The sequence below is a fragment of the Prosopis cineraria genome, unplaced genomic scaffold, assembly GCF_029017545.1.
Source record: "Prosopis cineraria cultivar Desert tree isolate PC_DT_omini unplaced genomic scaffold, ASM2901754v1 PC7, whole genome shotgun sequence".
Classification (NCBI taxonomy): Eukaryota; Viridiplantae; Streptophyta; class Magnoliopsida; order Fabales; family Fabaceae; genus Prosopis; species Prosopis cineraria.
In genome coordinates, this window is record NW_026555338.1 from 38,619,988 (window position 1) to 38,642,092 (window position 22,105).

Genomic DNA, 22,105 nt, shown 5'->3' on the forward strand with positions numbered 1-22,105 from the left:
TACATAACACAATAAAATAATAACAGAGCTACTTAAGTACAAAGTTGATAAGTTATTTTTAATTTTATTCTTTTAAAATTAAGATAACATTTTATGCTTAATAGAATTATTTAAAAATTAAAATTAATTCAAAAAATAAATAAAAAATACTTTTAAAAAGTTTTGGGTATTTGGACTAGTCCGAATAAGCTCGAGACCCAAAGGTATTAGGGTCAGGCTTGGTTATATGGATTTTTTAAAAGGATAGGATACTTTAAATTCAATCTAAATAAGTCTGCCTTGAATTGAGCCCATTCCAAATAAACTGACTCGCCTGAATTACCAACTCTAGAGCTAAGGCCCCTAGGCCTGAGTGAAGCCTTCAACCTGTGGCTATGCTTGTGCACCTGTGCCTTAACTGAGGAAGAGCAACTGACCCTGACGCTTGACCAACCTAGCTCTCATCCTCTCCAGTCTCCTTTACTTTGCTTCTCATTTATTTGGGGTTTTCCTTCACCAATTGCCAGCCACAGCCAGTCGCTCTTGTCTAGTGTTCCCTTTGGCCGTCTCCCCTTCTCTGTTTGCGACTTCGGGTGACAACTTAAGTCGAGCAAGACTGCAAGAGATTTCAGCTTCAGTTTTAGTTTCCTCATTCGGCGTTCACCTTTTTGCAAGCTTCGCCTTCACCTTAGCAACTCAAGTAAGTCACATCATTCTCGTCCTCTCCCTGACTGCTACTAGCTGTTGTTAGTTTAATACTCTAGTTATATTTGTGCACTTATGCTTATGTTGAAAGCCTGAAATCTGAATGCTCTGATTATATGTTCCGATTCACTCTGGTTATATGTTCTTTTAAAGCTTATATATTTCTTTGGTGTTTTCCATTCTCATTCTTTATGACTGTATCAGAAATAATATGATTAGATTTAAAATATGATTCCTCTTTTAGGATTTGCTTAGCAAGTTAGACACACTTCTCTTATTGGCTGGGTTTAGTACTTGTTGTTCATGGATATTAGTTTTCTAACAATTTTAGTTTGTGCTGTGCATGATCTGGTTATATCTTTGATGACTTGTGACTATGTAAGCATACTTAGCTTGTTCATAAAAATCTATGGAAACTGAATTGAATAGGCTCTCAATCAGCCCTTAACAAAGTCTTCATTTTATGGCTACACAAACACCACGTGGTTTAGTGCTGTAAAGGCTATATGCTTCTAAGTTTTAAATTTTATTATATATATGTTTTAAATCTAATTGTTTGCCAATACCTTCTGATAAATCAGACAACTAGGATCTGTTATTGGTGATGCAACTTTTTCATATGAGCATTTGCTTTAATTTACCATGCATGGCATATTTCTTTTAATGTTAAAGTCTATCCTTTTTGTTAATTTGATTCAGAGACTGTTTCCCACGTCTTCTTGCATTATCCGTTTGCCAGGGCTTTGTGGTAATTGTATTGTTTGTAATTGTTAATGTGCTGTATCTAACACTAAATATATATGAAATTGGTTTGTTTTGACTGTTATATAGTTTTTACTTTTAAATTTACTATGAAAAATGTGAAAGCTATGGATTTGCTAGGGCTTTTTAGTAATTGTATTGTTTGTAATTGTTAATGTGCTATACCTAACAATAAATACATATGTAATTGGTTTGTTTTGGCTGTTATGTCATTTTTACTTTTAAATTTACTATGAAAAATGTGAAAGCTGTGGACTATAAACCTAAAGGTACCACCACTACCACAGCACCCACTGAATCTAAAGCTACCTAAGTTGAAGAAGCATCACGCTTCAAATAAAAAAGGAGCACAATATCTTAAATGTGAAATCATTTTGAAAGTTTATAAATAAAATAGATGAGCGTCAGGCTAAATACAATTATTGTGGAAAAGATTTTGTTGGCCTTTCTTCTAAAACTAGGACTAAGAACCTTTGGTGACATTTTAATTCTTGCCCAAAGAATTTAAACAAAGCTAGGGCAGGATAGTCCTTGTTCTCTACTTCTTTTGGTAAATCAATGACTCATCACCCGTATAATGCAGAGCGATGCAAAAAAGTAGTTGCTGTATTTATCATCTTAAATGAGATGCCATTTTAAGTTTTGGAAGGATGAGGTTTTAAAGAGATGCCATTTTAAGTTTTGGAAGGATGAGGTTTTAAAAAATGTTGAAAGTGCTTAAACTGAGATTTACATGCCTCTCTCGTACCACTATAGCTAAATTATGCTACATGATATATTTAAAAGAAGCAAAACATTTGAAAAAGTATTTTAAGAAATCTACAGTTCGTGTGTCACTCACCATGGATTATTGGACTTCAATACAAGATTCTAACTATAGGTGTTTGATAGCCCATTGGATTGTGAGGAATGGACATTACAGAAATAAATTTTGAATTTTTGCGTGATTGAAAACCATAAAAGGGATACCATTGGCAATGAAATTAAATGATGTTTATTCTATTGGGATATTGAGAAAGTGTTTGCAATTACTGTTGATAATGCTTCTCCTAATGATTCTACTATTGTGTTTTTTAAAAAAATGTTTGAAGGATTTTGGAGGTTTTGTATGTGATGGATAATTCTTGCAGATGCGGTGTGTTAGTCATATTTTAAATTTAATTGTTTCGGAGGACCTTAAAGATATGAATCAATCTATTGAACTCATTTTGCATGCAATTAAGTTTTTTAGATCTTCTCTAGGTAGGTTTAAAAAAATTCGAGAAGCTTGTTGAAAAATTGAGAATTGATTTAAAGAGTCTATTTAGCATGAATTGTCCCACTAGGTAATCTACATGATTGTTACATTGTGATTGTTTGCATTATGATATGTAATGTTTCCCAACATTTAAATCTTTTGCTCATATTAATAGGTAGAATTTAACATACCTTATGTTGCAAAATGCCGTTAAGTTCACTAAGGTTTTTGATGGGATGAAAGATGAATATGAAGATTACAAGAACTATTTCAAAAAGAAAGTTAAAATACCTTCAAGCTTAAGCTATGTTGATGATAGTATGGAAAGTGAGGATGAAGATGAACTTGGTGATCATGATGGTGATAAAGGTACAATTAAACCTTCTAATGCCTATGATTGGAGTATTACAAAAGAATTTCTCACCTTTTTAGAGTTGTTCTATACTATGAATCTTCAATTTTTTTGATCAAATTATGTCGCATGAAACACATGCTTTCAAAATATAGTTACAATCAAGACATAATTGGATTCAATTGTAGTTGAATCCAATTCTTTGTTGAGTGACATGGCAAACAAGATGTAAAGTAAGTATGATAAGCACTGGGGAAAGGCATAGAACATGAATCCATTGTTAGTGATAGCAATGATTCTTGACTTTAGATATAAATTTTCTTATGTTAAAGTTGCTTTCAAACCTTTTATCGATGATTATATAAAGAGAAATGATGAAAAAGGAGATTATAGGGCTTTTATATCGCTTATTTAATGAGTACTCTGTAACTCTTACAGCCTTTGAAATTTGCTTTTAGTACTAAGGGTCGAGTACTAGATATTTTCAAAAGTCCCTTATCTTTAAAAATAGCCAAAGCACTCATTTGCACCCAGAATTGGCTATTATCAACATTATGCACCTTATTAAAAAAGATTGATATTAACTATTTTGATGAGATTTTACGTGCTGTTGATAGTAATTTGAATAAGTTATTTGATTTATATTCATTTTCATTCTTTATATTATATAATATATATTATTACTTACTGATCTAACTGTCTTAATTTGTCTTGTAGAGGAAGAGTCAATAGTTCCATCTTCTGCCATATCATCGAGTGATTTTAAAGAAGATAATCATTAAATGAGAATCCATAAGGCTAAATGGATTATGACTTTAGAAATTATAATCATTGATCCTTGTTTATTTATTATTAAAATATTTATTCTTGTATTATTCAAAGATTTAAACTTTTAAAATGATGCTACTAAAATACTTATGTTAAATTAGAATGGGATGAAAAATATATGTTTTGATTGAATTTTTTTTAAGAAAGTGGGCGCTGCTGGTAAATGAGTGGCCTAGACTTGTCCATACCTATTTGCATCTGTGTAAAAATAATTTTAAAAATAAAATTTGGGTATGTACGAATTTTTGATTCTACTACTAGATAAGCATAATAAATAAAACAATATTTTTGAATAATTATTTAGTTATTGATCACATCGGACTTGGTTAAAAATTAAGAATAAATTAAAGTAAGTATCTCTTGTATGTAGGGGTTAAACAATGTAAAAAGTTAAAGAAAAAAATTTCAAAAAAAATAATATTTTACTCATAATTAAATGATTTTATTTTGTATAATATAATGATGATTGTTTTTTTTTATATTCTTAAAAATGAAAAGTATAGTTTACCTAAAAGTTATTGAAAACTTTGAACTAGTCAAGGCAATGGTTTTAAGTTAGTAATCTAACTATGATTGAATTAATAATATTAATTTTATCATAATTAAAATATATAAAATATTTATATGATCATGATAAGAGCAATATTTAAACAAATAAGATATTAATTTATAAGTAAAGAAAATATTCATGTATAAGTTACATAAAATACAATAAAACAATAACAAAGTTACTTAAGTATAAAATTGATAAATTATTAATTTTATTTTATTTTTTTAAAATCAAAATAATATTTATGCTTAATAGAGTTACTTAAGTTAAAATTAGTTTAAAAAAATAGAGAAAAAAAATATTAGGTGTCAGTGTCGAACTTAATTATATGAGCTTTTTATATAAAGTAGGGTATTTTAAACCTAATTCGAATAACATTTTTGAATGGAGAGAGTAATAATTATATTCTTTAAAGATAATTTTTTATATTTTTTCAAAGGGTTATTTCTTAAAAAATATTTTTTGTGTAGGCTAAACTTAGGCCAATAGTAGGGGTTTGGGCTAGCCTGAATTGTACATTAGGTCAAGGCACCGTGCTGAGGTGATGCTCAGCGGTAGAACCAGCTTCTAATTTTAGGTGGGGCCAAATCCTTATTAAAAAAATAACATAACAGTTAACTTAAAGAAAAGCAGATAGGAAATATTTTGTACAGTTGTCTATTTTGAGCACCAATCTTGTTCGGACCGATCAGTGCAAGATAGATATAGAAATAATGGAATTTAGGTGTTTGGGGTATTGAACAAGGTTTAATCGGTTTAGGAAATAAGATTTACAAAAAAACATGGATGCGCAAGAGCAGATGAAGTCATTGAAAGTTAATGATCACCTTTGGGTAATTGGGTTCTTCATCAATTCTGCCATGGCCTACTCCAGAGTATTTGTTGATGATTCAGATCTAACAATGAACATATCTTGAGAAAGGATTAAAATTTTGTTAAACGAATTGACAAAACTATACAATTTTAATAAGCATATACTAAGTAAAATATGCCACTCACCAAATGGCGGCTTTGATGTGCTTATTCTTTGCATGGGGAGAGTCACTATCATTCGGATTGAGTTTGAAGCCTTAATCTTGTTCTTGCACGGAGACAAAGCTTTGCTTGCAGAGGTGGGAATCAGGATAGTCACAACTCATTCACATTCCCAAATTAAATATTTCAACTTCATTTTAAGTTTTATTTACTTTTAAGTTAGGTTGATTTTTTTTTGGACTGGACGATTTCAATAAATCAACAAAACAAATCACCCTTTGACCATATATTTAAATTGGTTGGATTAAATTTTGTTACAAGACTAAATGCATACAATAAAAAAAATTTAGGGGATTAGCAATTATAGAAGAACATGTCCATACCTATACATGTAAAAAAGAAAAAATTAGGGGGGCTAGGCCCCCTTCACCTATGAGATAGTACTGCCTCTGGTGATGCTGGCCCACATATAGCACTAGTTATAATATGGTGTTTGATTTTGATTGTAATTAATTTTAATATACATACAAATAAGTTAAACATGAGATGGCAAGTAATGAATGTGTTATTATTTTTCTGATTGGGTATCATAATCCTTTTTATCAGGATTACCCTTTGTTAATAAACTTTTTGATTCCACGCTTAAAATGGCTTATAAATATTATAAATTTTGAATTCACACAACTTTTACAAATATATCCATATAAGTATCATACATAATTTTTTTGATTATTTTCTCACATATTTAAATCTTGTGAGTATATGTTATTATCTTCTCTTGTCGTTTTGGCCGGAAATTCAGATTATTCTTCAATTCTTTATTTCTATTTAGCGGTCAAATGAGACGCAAAGGAAAGGGAAAGCAGCATGTTTGAAAAGATGGCGATGATTGGGCGAGATCGTTGAAGACAAAATAGAAAAAGCACTCCCAATCTGAGTTCTGTAGCACTAGTTTCTTGTGAGTACATACCGCGCGCGCGCGTGTGGTTTTTTTTTTTTTTTTGAGTTTGCTTCTAGATTTCGGTCCCGTTAACGTCGTTTCTCTAATTCTCCCTCTCCCTCTCCCTCTCTCTCTGACGACGCGGTGCCTTCAATTTCAAGCCGTTGACGTCCTTTCTATTTGGAGTTTAAAGTTTAAACTACTCCTAACCCTTGACATTTCTGATTCACGTGCCCATTTTCTCCCTCTCCTTCTTTATCAGCCTACTCGTAGTTTCAGCGTTTGATTCCCTCTTCTAATCCCGGTAAACTTGTTTCTATTTGTTTTTTTATGCATCATCTGCCATCTCGCTTGATCTGCTTTATTTCTACCTTAGCGCGCTGGGTTTGTGTTTCTTTCCTTTTCCCTTCATTACTCCATTGCCTTGCGCGTATATTCCCGTTCAATTTCAAGTCTTAACAACTGCGGTTTCGATTAGCGATTTTGGGCGTTGGATCTATCTCCTTTACAATCTGGCCCATGAAAAAAAAAAAAAAAAACTTTACAATGGTTTTTGAAAAATCAGTCACTTTGCCAGCGGATGTTTAGTTGATCACATTTCGAGATCTTTTTTTCTATTTTTCTGGGGGTCACCTTTTTTTGTGTGTTTATATGTTCTAATTTTCCCTCGGGCATTTTGTTGATGCATTGATGTTGGACTGCTGTTGATCATTTTAGTTTCGGCTTGAATTTTAATATATTATAAATGCTCTTTTGGATTCGAACTAAAATGGCCTCTTTTAGACAACCCTCCACAATTATTCGATATTTATCCGCACTTTCGGTATGTGCATTTTGATCATTGATTTCATATCAGTTGAATTTAATGCAAATGATTCGGTTCATGACAATTTTACGCATTATTGTTAGAACCTGGGCGGTTGTTGTTTCTTCTTACGTAATGTTCTGATAAATTTGTTTCCCTCTCCCCAATTTGTAGCCTTCCGAGAAAGTTGAAATGGAAAACGGGAATCAGTACCAGGAAGTTTCAAACGTGAAATATGATTGTCTTTTATTTGGTGAGACTTCTCACTGGCTTGTGAATCGTTATCATTTGCGGTCTTCATTGTCCTGGCCAAGTTATTTATAACTTGTTTTTGTTACTTTCAGATCTTGATGACACCCTTTACCCTCTGAGCTCGGGCTTGGCGGTGCACGTGAGAAAAAATATTCAAAGTATGAACATGTCACTTTGAGACCTTAAATATGTGAGAATGTGCATGCGTGGACCTTTTAGGCTTGGGTATGGAATCATGAATTTTCATTGGATGTATTGCACAGAGTACATGCTTGAAAAGCTTGGAATTGAGGAGACTAGAGTTCCTGATTTGAACGTTTCATTGTATAAAACTTATGGGACAACTATGGCTGGTCTCAGGGTATGTAACTAATCAGTTATTTGCATGAAAGTATTTTATTTCTCTGTAGACTGCAAAGTATGAACTAATCAATCATCTTTCCTCTTCCTCTCGCAGGCTATCGGGTATGACTTCGACTATGATGATTTTCATAGGTAATTTTATTGTTATATTTATTTAGTTTGGTTTGACCTTTTTATTTTGTGAAGTTGAAAAACCATGTGAAATGGAAATGGGCTTCTAATATTATTCTCGTTGAACAGTTCTGTTCATGGGAGATTGCCGTATGATACGCTGAAACCTGACCCTGTCCTCAGGGGCATATTGCTAAGCCTGCCACTTCGGAAAATTGTTAGTTCACTTGTTCTTTGTTAAATTAGGCGCACTGCAATGCCACTCCTTTTCTCCTCCCTCCCCTTTAGCAGAAAATTGAATATGGAAGTCTGTCTTTGCATTATTATGATATATCTATGCATTTTTCAATTTTGTTCTCCCTTTCAGATTTTCACTAACTCAGACAAAGGACATGCGGTTAGAGTGCTCCATAGGCTTGGATTGGAGGACTGCTTTGAAAGAGTTATAAGCTTTGAGACACTGAATCCCTCCAACTGCGGCCATCCTCACACTGATTTAGATGGCAACAAATCTGCAACATTTGATTTTTACCAGTACATGCGCCAGCCTCATTCTGATATGGTGCTTCCAAAGACCCCTGTTGTTTGTAAACCATTGGAAGGTGCATTTGAAAGGGTTTTTGAGATGGCCGATATCAACCCTCAGAGAACAGTAAGTCATGATTCTTTCTTTGAACATTTTGGTCATATATTTTCTACGCTCTTCCTGACTAACCGTTGTCTTGAGGATCTGGATCCTGTTTTATATACTGTTCAGTGTTTCTCTTGATCCTAGTATTGGCCATTGCCTCACATCATGATGCTTCCCGTGAGAAATGACATCATTAATTTTTTTTTTCCTTGCTGCTTTCAGTTGTTCTTTGATGACAGTGTCCGCAATTTACAGACAGCGAAACGCTTGGGCCTCCACACAGTCTTGGTTAGTACTCTTCTTTAATTGTTGCCTGATAATTTCACGAATTACCTGTTAGTAGTTGTAGCGACATTCTTAACAGATGTTCTTAACCGAGGAATTTGAAATACATTTTTGATGAGATGTGAAGGTGTAGTTGAATTAGGAATTTGACGCACACCTGCTATGAACATCAGTATGCATCTCAGCCACACAATTTGAAATCATGGTGCAGGTGGGTGCTTCCCTTAGGACTACAGGAGTGGATCATGCATTAGAGAGCATCCATAATATTAGGGAGGCGTTTCCGGAGCTCTGGGAAGCCGATGAGATGCATGAAAGGGTCAGGTGCTCAAGAAAGGTTGCAATGGCGACGTCAGTAATAGCTTAGCTGCGATTTCCATTTCTTTAAGTCTTGCTGTGGCATCAATATATCGTTGTTAAGATGAAACATATTTTAGGAAACTGAACAGTTATCAATTTTTGGTTTTTGTATGCAATGAAACTATAATCGTGCATGCAATGAAGTTGCAATTCTGTGTCATCGAGCTTTTATTCGGTAATACAATGAACATTAGCAGTAACACATGACATTTAGTCGCCTCAGACTTTGCCTGCTGTAGTGGTCTGTTGCTATGTCTCCCTTTTATCTGCAGCTAGCTTGTTGACAAGTTAGGGAGATACTGATCTCATCAAAAGTGCGAGCGATGAGACTGATTTTTTAATCTGAAGGACCTAACTGGATGATTTTGAGAAGATCTGAATATGTAGTTATTACGGAATTTGTTCCTGTAATTGTAAGTCATTTGATGACAACGACCTATGTTCTCAGTTCAGATGTCGCCCCTCTCTGGATCTGAATATTTATTGGGTGTTGGTGCGGGCGCCGCACTGTCACTAGAGATCGAAGTAGAATAGAATTGTGAGATTAAGAAAAAGCTGTTGTTGGGGATCGAGCCTGCGACAGTCAGGAATACTCGCCGCCTATACAACAACTCAAGTCGCTACACGTCCGACTTCGGAGCGTAATCATCTCGTGAGATTATTGTGGGATGAATACGTGGGCAGGCCCCCCTGCAAAACTGAACCAGCTCTGAAATTTGAAACTTAACCGGGAGCCGATGGTGGATTGGATTCTCTCGACTTATTGCCTCGGCGCGTTGTGGCGGCCTGAGCTATTGGCGCGAATATTGTAATTGAGGCCCTCTGTTCAAGAACTAATGGAGTCGAACTTATACGGAAGCTCTTGTCTATTTTGCAAGGCCTTGACATCTGTAACTCCACGGATGATTTGGAAAAGGAAAGGCAATTGAGGAATTTTGAGCTTCTAAAGATGCTGGAAAATGAACTAAACACGACCATATGAAGAATATATCACTCACAGCAACAGATCCAGCATCAAGTTTACATTATAAGCTGACTTTTGGACGAGCAAAACACTTAAAAACCCTTGACGCTGTATAAAATAGACCATGATGCTTCAGCACACCCTTAATGCATCCCTTATGTTCACACACATACATGTATATAAATAGAGAGAGAGAGAGAGAGAGAGAGAGTCATTGTCTGTTATGAAGCACGATATGGATAACCTAGGCAAAAACGAAGCAGAGAGCATTATGGATGACGGTAGGGGTGTTCACGGGACGGGACGGACCGGACACCCCCGTCCCGTGTCCCGTCTCGAAAAAAATCAGGATTGAATTTTGGTCTCGTGTCCCGTCCCGTCCCGATAGTCGTCCCGTCCTGTTAAGAGTCGGGACGGGATCAGGGACAAGATCGGGACGTCCTGCCGTCCCGATAAATAGAATAATATCGAAAAAAGATTTGGATAATAACGTTCATTAAAATTTTAAATCATATAATTTATTTTAAGTTTAAAATCAAAACAACACAAGCACATAAATAACAATAATTTAAAATTAATTATTGAATTATATTAATCATAACTACATATTATAATAACAAATACAAGTGATCTTTATGCTATAAGATTAACAACAACAGGCAAGTTAAACACAACATCACATCATTATTATTCTACTTTAGTGAAGATGTACTAAGCTAATTACTCTTCTAAAAATAAGCAAGAAATATGTTATAAATAAAGGTTATTAAATAGATAGATATAAGAATAAATTATATTAATATAATTAATATATTATAAAGAAAGATATCGCCATATTTACTCCATGCCATTAAAATTATCAATATAAAAAAACTTTAGTTTTAAATAAAAATTGCAAGTATTAAAATATAATTGATATAATTAATATAAGTATAAATTATATTAATATAATTAATATATTTAAAATAAAAAATAATATATATAATATTCGGTACGGGACGTCCTGATGGTAATCCCGTGTCCCATCCCGTCCCGAACCCCTTCCTGTCCCGTCTCATAAAGTCTCGTCCCGATTATTTTTGGGCCGGGACAAGACCCGTCCCGATATAATCGGGACGATACCGGATCAATCGAGACGAGTCTAGGCTAAACACCCTTAGATGACGGCTGCATTTCCATCTGCGGAATCCAAATTCAGAAACCAGAAGGGCCAGAGTCTGACAATTGTCACCGAGCAAGCGGCATTTGTGGTAACATCGCTGGTCACGCTCCCCAGCAAAACCGAATATTTAGTCCAATTCGATTAATAAAATGAATGAATTAAAAAGTTGTTATTTTATCATGAACAATTCAATGTGACTGTTTGACAGCATCGTCAATACATGTAATTTTTTTTTAGGTAAACTATATTAATTAACAAGATTAAGTCATGTTAATATACAAGATATTATAACAACCACACAGCAAGATATCAAAGATATAAATATATAAATTATCGGTATTTATAACTTGATGAGATAACCAATAAATACATTTATTTGCCTCCAGAAAGTAATTATCTAATCTCATACAGTGATGTCTCTAATTCAATACATGTAATTTAATCGTGCCAAACAGCCAAAGAAACAAGAGAATGAAGATTAACATATCCCAGATGGAATGGCCAAAAAACACTACAGAACCTCTGAATGAGGCCCAGGCCTCTGCTACCCATGACCAAGGCGTCCAGCTTCAAATCCCCGACGGACTCGCAGATTTTCTCTCTTGCATCCCCCAGTATAGCTTTGCCACCACCGTCACCTGCATCCAAATTCGATCAACCTCTTTGAATCAAATTCTCAATCCCCCAAAAAAAGAGGGAGGGAGAAAACCTTCTTCTGTCTGCAAGCAGTGCCCAGCAGATACAACACCTCAGCATTGGTCTCCACTTCATACTTGCTCATCACCTCCTTATCACGAAATTCTGACAGCGGCGTCAGCGCTGAAACCCAAAATCCCCCCCTCCCCGCTATTATAAGAGTCGTTATGACGATCTTAGAGATTCAATTGAGTAAGTGAGAAAAGCAGAGGACTTACGTGAACCAGTGGCGGCCAGAGAAGATTTCGGGATTCATCGCCCTGGGAAGGCCTGACGTAGATGACGAATAGGGAATCGCCCTTGTCAAGCAGATTGTCGATGCCCCATTTCAGAGCCAACTTGCTTCCTTTTGAGAAATCCATGGCCGCCCCTATTTTCTTGTCACTCGTCATCATTGCCCTCTCTATACAGGACGATTTCCACGCTTCGGACCTCGGAATTAGCTTTGTGGAGAAGGGACTAGAGTTTTATTCAGAGCTCGGACCTGCGCCGCCGAGAAACATCCCTTTTTCCCCGAAAAAAAAAATAAAATTGTGATCTGACTTATGACCTGCAAGCCTGCAACCCTTGTTGGTTTGCGCTTTAGACTCGGCTTCAAAATCAATTCAACTTCGCAAGGTGCTCATGAACTTTTCGAAACTACTCGTTTATGCATACTAATTAATAATATTGACATTATACATCATCACCTAACATTCCACAATTTTCTATTGATGCCCAAAAAAAAAATATAGTTCGAATTTCAAGTTGAGTTACTTCTGTACAAAATCCTCGTAACCTTCAATTTTATTTCAATCGTGAAACCTGTGATCGTATAGTACTTACTGAAATAAAAAAAAAATAATGATCATAATTTTAATGAGCATTTAGATAAATACAGGGAAAATATTTAGCATTTGTTTTTTCCCCGTATGCCTAATTTCTAATTGATCACCTCCCTTGTGGCTATATAGAGGATTGATTTGATAAGACTTCAACTTGACCTAAAATTTAATCATTTTTATAAAAAAAAATTGAGTTAAATAAGTTGTAATTTATTTTGATCCTAATATAACTCGAAATCGAACAGAATTGGATTGATTTAATAGGACTAAAAAATTGATCCTGATCTTATTCAGTATCTCACTTTATTTTATTTTTTTTCTTTTTATCTATGAGAGGTAGTGATTTATTTCAACATAATAAACTCTTACATTAATAAAATTATTTATAGTTATATAAAATTTATCACAATAATAACAATAATAAATCCACAACAATCTCCAACAATAATAATAAAAAATATTTTAATTACAACACAAATGATTTAAATTAAATAACCTTTAATAATATTAAACAATTTTTAACATGTGTAAAATTCATTATATTAAGTCAACAACAGATTTAACTAATAAAAAGAGAAGACTAAGGTTAGTTAATACTAAAATTTTAATTAATATTCAAAACTTCATAAGTATAAAACGCAAGAAAATACTAATTATTATTATAAAAAAATTAATCATTTGATTTTTATAGTTTTAATTCAGTTATAACTCAATTCTTCACTTTTGACTCGTTATAACTCAATTCTTAAAATTTTAACTCAGTTATAAATCAGTCCTTAAACTTTACCTTTTATAATTTAGTCAAATTTTAAATATTGATCCCTATATTTTAAAAATTTTAATTATAAAAATTAAAAATATTTTAAACTTTTAAATATTTATAATATCTATAAAGATTAAAAGGGTTTAATAACTTAAAATATTAGTAATAAATTTTAAAATATTTTTAATTTTTTTAATTTTATTTTTTAAAATACAGGAATTAATATTTAAAAAATTAAAACTTTGAGTACTAAATTGCAAGAGGCAAAGTTCAGAAATTAATTTATAGTCAAGTCCAAACTTTAAAAATTGAATTATAACGAGTCAGAGTTTAGGGATTGAATTACAACTAAATTAAAACTATCAAGATTAAAAAATTAATTTTGCCTTATCATAATTTAACTTATTATAATAATAATTAATAAATTAATTATAATTATATTAAATAAATTTATACAAGTGGATTGAACTAGATTAAAATTTTTTTGCACAGCCATAGCGTCTGTTTGTCTGGATTGATCTAAGGACACGGTTGGATGTCAATTTGATAAATAATTTTCATGTGCAATATTTTGATTATTTTTATTTTTAGCGTGAGAGGCTCAAAAAGCACAAAGCCACTTTGGAGTGGGACTCAGTTTGACTTTGTAGTTCACTGATTTAATGGAAGGAGTGAACGGAAAGAGACAAGCAGGATCCATATGCTGGCAGAAATAAAAAAATAAGGGGAAACTGGAAAGTGGGAGAGGGGTTGAAATCTCTATCTTCTCACTCGACTCTCGTTATCAATTAATCGAGAAGAATCGAGGCATCGGTGGTGTCCTGGTTCCACCTTAACAATAGATTTTCTTCGGAATTTATCGGCGCACAGTAAAACGAGAAAGATTTTATTATCTGAAAAGGCAATTTGGCAGGCACATAGAACAAGATAAGACCGGCATAGTCTAACTGTAAGCCTGCGTTCACCTTCAGGCATTAGCGCGGAGTATATTGGCATCCATGGAGCAAAGAATATTAGAGTTGTTAATTATTCAACGGAAGATGGGGACAGTCGTAAACAAGGGGGATACTGAATACATATGATTTAATAAATAATAACAAGCATGACAGTAAACCCACGAGAGAAGAGGAACAGGGCAGGAGATAACATATGATGGAGTCAGTCACCGCCTTCAATTTCAAGAACCCTGACGTTAGGGAGAGCGGATTGACGTTTGGGAACGGTGACGAGCAGAACCCCGTGGTTCACGGAGGCCTTCAAATGTTGGAGGTCTGCATCCTCAGGGACCCTGAACCTGCTCATGAAATTGCCGCTCTCCAACCTCACCTGCAGCATTTGGTCTCCCTGAAGCTCCACCAGTACATCCTCGTCGGCGAACCCAGGAAGCGCCAGCTGCCGAGCTCTCCCGCTACCCAAAGCCCAAATCAGAATCATGGCCAACACTACTGGATACGGCCCAAGAGAAGGGGGAAAGGCGATATCACCAAGGAGCCTGTCCATGTGACCCCACCGCGATGAACTGGGCTTGGGATTGATCGTCACTTTCCTACCTTGTTTGTCTTGCCTCGCGAGCTCGGCAGGTGGTACTTGCTTGTTTTGTTTATTAAAATAAAATAAAATTGATTGAAAAAATTAAAGTAAAATAAAATAAATAACTCATTAATATATATTAAAAAATATGAGAATCATTACATCTTTTAAAATTTTTTATAAATTGTGATTCTCAACATCATAAATTAAATTACTCAAATGAATGTGTTCATATATTTTTTTTAATCATCTTATTTTTAATTTATATTATTTTTTATTTTATTTTAATAAGCAAAAGTTGACTCGAAGGTTTTGTTTTCTTTTCCTAAATTTTGATATCTTCTGCTTTAACTTCTAGGCCCTTCTTCGGGCCCAATGAAAGCCCAATTTCAACACGCCGCTATGCCATTATTCTAGATTTCATGTGACGTACCCTGAGGCCTGAGCCAGAGGTGATGTTGGTGAATAACAGTGGTAATGTGGTGAGGTTGGGTGGTAATGATTATGAGTTTCTTGGCACGGCTTATTTTTTATTAAAGTTGATGCAAAACCCGCTTTCTGGGAGAAATTTAATGCTGTTCATCATTAGACTTCGGACGTTCTCTCGGCCTCCACTCCATGTGTTGTTGATTTTAGGATGTATTCAAATCATAACGTCCCCCTTTCAACTTTGCTTTCTGCTTATGCTCTTCCAATAAAATTGCTTTTCCTGTTTTGCATCCACCATTAGCATTAGACGAGGCTGATAGTAAATAACGACGTCAGGCTTTTCCCCCTTATCTCCGCATCATCGTATGAATAATGGCACAGTCCCCATCGCTCTAACCTCCACTCCTTTTCTTTTATCCGTATCCTCCTTGCTTTTTGTTTCGTGCGCAGCTCAGAAAAAGCCAGCCACTTTAGCCCCAAAGCGCGGCCTCCTTTGATTTCTCCCCTTTTCTGCTTACAAAAAGCTACCTGCCATATGCTCATGATTTTTTTTTTTTGTTACCCTGTCTTTATAACAGAGACAATTACGTTTAAGCATATTAGATTATTCAAATGTGATTCCATTCCATGCCGGATAAAATTTAACTTAATAATTAATGTAAAATAAAAAAAATTTATAAATTCAAGTTTTGAGATGGAGTAAAGATATAATGTTTTTTTTTGTTACTCTTTCTCCATTTATTTTCTTCTCCTTTTCATAACAGTTACTTCTTATTCTTAACAAAATAGGAATTTAATTCTCAATTACTCAATACCTTCTACTGTACTCAATACTCATTAGTTTGGGCGCACGATATTTTATTTTTGTAACCTAACACCTTTAGTTTTATTCTACCCGTAAATATCCGAGACTGTTAGATAAGATTGTTCACAGAAAAGAGACAACATGGCCAAAGCAAACGTCAAAAGAGGCATAATCAAACACAGGAACAGGAAGGGATAAGGGGAAAAAAAAACAATGCTGATCTTCATAATTGAGTTGAGACAGCTCAAAACTAGATTCCATTCATCCTCCTGGCCCCTTTTATGTTTCAAGTTTCAAAAGAATAAACTATTTCTTTTTCTTAAAACACTAAACACATTTCCTATACAATATAGATTATCAAAATAAGCCATGTTATTAATAATCTATGAGAAAAATGGAATGGATAACTTTAAATTCTGTCAAAAAGTGTAGAGGGAGGTCAAAGAAAATATTTTTAAAAATTGTTAATCAAGACCTCTTAATTAATAATATTTTTAAAAATTTAATAAATGATAAAGCACAATAATATCATATAATGCATATAGCTAAGTTCATGCAGTGGGATGAAATTTGTTGTCATTTTATTGTGATTTTAGGTGAATTTTAATTATATTTGTATATGATATTTTTTTTATTTTTCATGATTAACATACATGAAAACATTTCAAAAACCGTATAAGACTAAAATATTATAAAAATAATACTCATTCAGTTCATTGAAGATATTTATTATCAATTTTGATCTATATTTCAGAATTCCTTTTGTACATGTAAAACTTTCAACCTTTATTTTATTTTGGACAGGCCCTTTTTTGGAAAAGTATTCAGCACGAGACTTGGGATTGAAAAAATTAGGACAAGACTTGAAAACAAAAGAAGCGTTCATAAAATTCAGACACATTTTTTTTTCAGGTCGTGAACTCGAGATGAGGAGAGAATGTGTAATTTAGTTTATCTGTATGGAGAGCTAAGTGGGCCCCATTATAGCCCACTAACTTGCGATTCTGTGATAGGTCTGCCACGTAAGAAAGTATCAAGTGAGAATCAGATCAGAGGCAGTGAGGGAAGCCATGGGCTGCTCCAATTTCATCCTTTCACTTCGTTGACTGCTAGTATCACATTCACACATACTCATACGAAGCACAGAAATTAAAATACACCAGTTTTCTCACTGTCTCTGATCGGAACACGTCGGCAGCTCCGTGTCATTTTTCTGCCGTTCTTCTGTCTGGCTTTAGAGTTCGAGGAAGAAAATTCAGACATCTTCTTAGCCTTCTGGATCTTTGTTCCCGCGATGTTTTGCAACGCTATTGGGCGTGCACCGACACTCTTTCCTTCGTCTTCAGGCTAGACGAGCCTCCGCTTCTGCATTCCCCCCTGAATGTCTGGTATGCAGCTTGAGCCTCATGTCCCATTTTAATTGTGTTTTTCTGCTTCATTTTATATTATTTCACTAGAATGTTGCCTTTGGCACCTAAGCTTTAGCACTGTAATACTGTAATTTCACCTTCGTGTTCCCGTGTCTCTAACAATCACGAGTGCTAATCTATTTTACCCCATTCTTTCTTTGTGGTTCAAGCTTTTTATCTTTTTTAAATGCTTTTTCCTGCTCGGGTTCATGTTGTTAGTCGAGAGAGATAGGAGAAAAAGAAAGCGAAATGGTGTGAAATTTGATCGATCGTTTCCGAGCTCGAGGGCGAACGTGTCCCTACTGTTCAGTATTTTGAAGTTCGAGTATAATGAGTGCTTCTAAATAGCATATGATCTTTCTCTCCTCCACTATTTGTGGAGAAAGAAAGGCTTGGGTTCCGATCAAGACTAGACGTTAGTCCTATCTGTTAGATTTTCGAAATAGGTCTCCATGGACCACTATCACTTCTGTTATCTGACTTCACCTTTGTCCATTCTCTCCATACTGCTCCGTCTCCTTGCACTTGGTTTCAACTCTCATTGCTAACCATTTTTGTCATGCTTTGCGGTCTGCATTTATTCTGACTTTAATACTGCTTTTGTTCAAGATGGTGTTCGGCTCAGCTGGTTCTTGTCTTACTGAGATTGGTCAACGCCAAGTTACCTCATTCACATATTATCAGATTTGAATCAATTCAAACAAGAAGCGCAGATTACTGTTTAAATAACGTTTTATCAATATTTCATCCATAACCTTTACCTTATTTTTTGTAATATCTTTGAAACAGTTCTTAATGTGATTCTTGTTCTTTTTAGAAAAGCAATTATTCAATTAGCTTAATACCTTTGCATTTGGGAGTTTTATTGTTTCCAATTTGCAGCTGAAAAGCAAGCTGTTGGGTTTTCATTCTTGCAAATTCATCCCAAAGTTACGGAGCTAGAGCCCAACAAACCTATGTGGCCTATCAATTAGTTGATGATCTCAATCAAAATTCAGGAAATCAATTACCAGCATGAGTGGAAAGAATTATGACAGGTTACAACTTGATACCACTGCTTTGCCAGATGCAGATCTTCATCACGAAATTACCAGAAGTGTGGAAGGCAGCCATTTAAAATCTTATAAGAATCATGAAAAGCAAGGGAATTGCAGAAGGGAATGTACGGAAGATGAGCTTGTTAGGTACATGTCAGATCTTCCAGGTTATTTGGAGAAGGGAGGAAGTATTCATGAGAAAGCCTTAAACGTGGGTGTCCTTGATTGGGCCTACCTGGAGCAATGGAAGTGCAGTCATAAACATATTCCCCATATAAGTAGCAGGAGTTCAATATCAACTAGTAATACATCCGTATCTGTTTCAGTGGACAAATCAACAGGTTATTCTAGCCAGGGTCGTAGCTTGTCTCCTTGTCAAAGTATGTGCCATCCACCACTGGTATCTCACTTTATGGCATCTGCAATGCAAGGCTACTCCCATGATGCCAAATCCTTGGGGAAAATTTTAGAAAATTGTCAAAATTTTAGCGGTAGCAACAATAACACACACAGCCAATTTGTCAGCGCAAATGACCATTTTTCCCAAAACCTCCCTGTTGATACACTGAAAGCATGCAACATGAACGATTTGGATCCCAAAATTGATATGGAAAGAGGAGCTCTATCAAGTGACCAAATGTATGAAGCAGCATCACACATTAAACTAGAAATGAGCACTCAAGGTGATAAATTGGAAAAAAGAGTTGGGATTTTCCAGCAACCAAATATGGTTACCGTTGAGAAAGATGTACTCAAGAAAAACAAACCACCTGTTTTTTGTCTGTCCAGGGATATCTACCTAAATGGTCATTCTGGAATTTCTGATCTGCCAACATCCCAATGTCAAAAGTCACAAATTCCTAGTCGAACAAGCTTCAGAGAAAATCCCAAGGAACTTTTCCTTGAGGATGTTAATGATAAAAAATCAAACTCCTGTGCACTGCCACGTGACGTTAATTGTTCCCCTTCTCAGGCAAATGGGTGCAGTTCCTTAGGCCCAGAAAGAATCAAAGTTGACACTGCTACTTTCTCTGCAACCCTATCAGCTAAAATGAGAATAAGACCATCCAGATCTAGACAAGATGAAAAAAAACAGCCAATAGCTACAGTGTTGTCTGTAAAAGAGCCTTTCCAGGAACTAACCCAAACCCAGAAAGTAACAGCTGAAAAGTCAAGAAGCTCTTCACCTTTTCGACGATTTAGCTTCAGCGCTAATTTTGCAAGCAAAGGATCTGGCTGCAAGGAGGATGCACTTCTGCAACATAGGAGCTCAATAGGAACTTCCAAGTCTAGTTCAGGAAATATGAGAGGCTGTTCAAGTTCAGACATTTCAGGCAACGGTAAAGCAGGTGAAGCTGGTAGGAGTAGGTCAAGCCCTCTGAGGAGGTTACTGGATCCGCTACTGAAACCGAAGACAGTGAACTGCCATCACTCTGCAGAGTCATCTCAGCAAGATCCATTGTTAATAAGTAAGGGTTGTATGTCAGCAAATAAATCTTCCACTGAGTTGATAAAGGACCACAGGTTTGGTTATAGTACAATTGATAAAGATGGTTCATCAAAGAATAAGAAGCATGTGTCATCAACAGTTCAAGCTCTTCTGAGAATTGCCTGGAAGAATGGATTGCCCATGTTTACATTTGCAGTTGACAAAAACAGCAGTATTCTTGCTGCCACGGTAAAGAAGTTGAGTACCATAGAAAAAGATGGCTGCAGCTATATCTATACCTTTTTCACCTTTAGAGATGTTGATAAGAAGGCTGGAAATTGGATAAAACAAGCTGGCAAATGCATAGGTCCTGAATACATTCACCATGTTGTAGCCCAAATGAAGGTTTCTAGTCCTCACATTCGCCAGAACTCTGTGGACTATATCACCGTGAAAGAGTTCATTTTGTATTCTATGAAGCTAAGGCATGGGGGTGATCAGGCCCCTGATTATCAGCCAGATGATGAGCTTGCTGCTATTATTCTTAAAATACCCAAAACAATGGGTTCCACTGATCATTGGTACCATAGCTGTTCCAATGATAATCGTCAAGAGCTTGTCCGTGCAACAGTTGTACTTCCAAGTGGGATTCATAGTCATCCAAGTAAAGGTGGACCTTCATCACTGATTGAACGCTGGAAATCAGGCGGATCATGTGACTGTGGTGGTTGGGATATGGGTTGCGAACTTAAAATTCTTGCAAATGAAAATCCAGCCGGTAAAAAATCATGTTCATCCAAAGCTTCTTGTGAAGATCATTTTGAGCTTTTCCTCCAGGTAGTGTTAGCACCGGACTAAATTAATTTGTTGATTTAGTTGTCCTTCATATTGCGTTGATAAATGATAACTATTATGTGATGTTCTTTTAACTTTGAATGCAAATCGCAGGGGAATGGGCGGGAACACCGACCTGCTTTCAGATTTGGCCCCTTCAAGCATGGAATTTTCTCGGTTGCATATGACTCCTCATTCACAGTTCTGCAAGCATTTTCCATTTGCATAGCACTAGTGGATTGTAAAATGCCACGTGAGCTTTCCGGCTCAAGAAACTCGGTTGAAGAAAAAATTCCGAGGGCGGAAATCAATGGAATAAAGGATTTTAATAATTAGGAAATTCTCGTTGTAGGTTGTCTGCTAACCACTGAACATTAATTTCAACGAAACACGTCTTCTTGCGGTCAACTGGGTAACCGCCAACCGTCTTTAGTTGACTGCATCACATGGATCAGTAGCATCTGTTCTTAATATCATGTCAGTAAGGAAGAATGATTTTGAGATTGAAGCTTGTGCTTTTTGTTTGTATGTTTTCTAGGGATGCGATATCATTCACTATCAAGTGTTCAAGCGTGCCACGAGATAACATGCTGCTCCTATTATCAATAGCAATTAGCATGAGTATAGCACCAGCCAGTGGTAATTTGTCTTTTGCTAAATGCTTACAGATAAGTCTCCCCTGCTTGAATGATCCTTAAATAAAGTTGGGGATTGCTGCTACTTAATTCTCCCCTTATTTTCCTTTTATATTATCATATCCAAGGATGAAGCCTGCTTTTATATATATATATATATATATATAATTACTCACGTATAAGCATGATAATCTCATCTATATGATTAGGTTATAATTGATTTATAATTTTTACTTTATTGTGATTTCCTAATTTATTTATATTGATTTGTTATTTATTAAAATATCTCATTTTGTCATATATGAACCTTCATATAACGAAAGAATAAAGCAGGCATAATTTATATTATTTCTTGTCTCTTCCTTTATTCTTTGTATTTTTTGGAATATTCTTTCTTCAGCCACACTTATTTCTATTACTAAAGTGAAAACAAATCTCAAGCTGCATATCTAT

The 22,105-nt window shown here is 35.0% G+C and overlaps 3 protein-coding genes and 1 pseudogene across 7 annotated transcripts; 2 read left to right on the top strand and 2 right to left on the bottom strand.

Annotated features, from left to right (window-relative positions):
• Nucleotides 1-6,325: 6,325 nt before the first annotated feature.
• Nucleotides 6,326-9,335, top strand: LOC129316146 (uncharacterized protein C24B11.05-like). Of its 4 annotated transcripts, none has more exons than XM_054960436.1 (9): nucleotides 6,326-6,346; nucleotides 7,308-7,386; nucleotides 7,478-7,543; nucleotides 7,649-7,746; nucleotides 7,843-7,880; nucleotides 7,989-8,076; nucleotides 8,227-8,511; nucleotides 8,713-8,778; nucleotides 8,987-9,335. In XM_054960436.1, exons 2-9 carry the CDS (start codon nucleotides 7,326-7,328, stop codon nucleotides 9,140-9,142), a joined length of 858 nt encoding a protein of 285 aa, XP_054816411.1. In that variant the 5' UTR covers nucleotides 6,326-6,346; nucleotides 7,308-7,325; the 3' UTR covers nucleotides 9,143-9,335. The 4 variants fall into 4 exon arrangements, with proteins under 4 accessions (XP_054816411.1, XP_054816408.1, XP_054816409.1 ...); XM_054960433.1 differs by lacking the exon at nucleotides 6,326-6,346 and adding an exon at nucleotides 6,441-6,712; XM_054960434.1 differs by lacking the exon at nucleotides 6,326-6,346 and adding an exon at nucleotides 6,442-6,632 and having other exon boundaries at nucleotides 8,987-9,295.
• Nucleotides 9,336-11,568: 2,233 nt separating this feature from the next.
• LOC129316147 (universal stress protein PHOS34-like) lies at nucleotides 11,569-12,601 on the bottom strand (annotated as a pseudogene).
• A 2,101-nt stretch (nucleotides 12,602-14,702) lies between these two features.
• Nucleotides 14,703-15,044, bottom strand: LOC129316826 (17.5 kDa class I heat shock protein-like). Its single transcript, XM_054961193.1, has one exon. It carries the CDS (start codon nucleotides 15,042-15,044, stop codon nucleotides 14,703-14,705), a length of 342 nt encoding a protein of 113 aa, XP_054817168.1.
• A 2,336-nt stretch (nucleotides 15,045-17,380) lies between these two features.
• Nucleotides 17,381-21,764, top strand: LOC129314802 (uncharacterized). 2 transcript variants are annotated; one of them, XM_054958233.1, is made up of 3 exons: nucleotides 17,381-17,696; nucleotides 18,600-21,020; nucleotides 21,132-21,764. In XM_054958233.1, exons 2-3 carry the CDS (start codon nucleotides 18,732-18,734, stop codon nucleotides 21,351-21,353), a joined length of 2,511 nt encoding a protein of 836 aa, XP_054814208.1. In that variant the 5' UTR covers nucleotides 17,381-17,696; nucleotides 18,600-18,731; the 3' UTR covers nucleotides 21,354-21,764. The 2 variants fall into 2 exon arrangements, with proteins under 2 accessions (XP_054814208.1, XP_054814209.1); XM_054958234.1 differs by having other exon boundaries at nucleotides 17,381-21,020.
• The last annotated feature ends 341 nt before the right edge of the window (nucleotides 21,765-22,105 follow it).

What these genes read in the sequence shown, in the direction of transcription:
- LOC129316826 (XM_054961193.1), bottom strand. Translation starts at nt 15,044, where the DNA reads ATGGACAGGCTCCTTGGTGATATCGCCTTTCCCCCTTCTCTTGGGCCG.
- LOC129316146 (XM_054960432.1), top strand. Translation starts at nt 7,074, where the DNA reads ATGCTCTTTTGGATTCGAACTAAAATGGCCTCTTTTAGACAACCCTCC. An exon ending in CGTGAGAAAAAATATTCAAA is followed by an intron (nt 7,544 to 7,648) that starts GTATGAACATGT and finishes TGTATTGCACAG; the next exon opens with AGTACATGCTTGAAAAGCTT. An exon ending in TGGGCCTCCACACAGTCTTG is followed by an intron (nt 8,779 to 8,986) that starts GTTAGTACTCTT and finishes ATCATGGTGCAG; the next exon opens with GTGGGTGCTTCCCTTAGGAC.
- LOC129314802 (XM_054958234.1), top strand. Translation starts at nt 18,732, where the DNA reads ATGAGTGGAAAGAATTATGACAGGTTACAACTTGATACCACTGCTTTG. An exon ending in ATTTTGAGCTTTTCCTCCAG is followed by an intron (nt 21,021 to 21,131) that starts GTAGTGTTAGCA and finishes TGCAAATCGCAG; the next exon opens with GGGAATGGGCGGGAACACCG.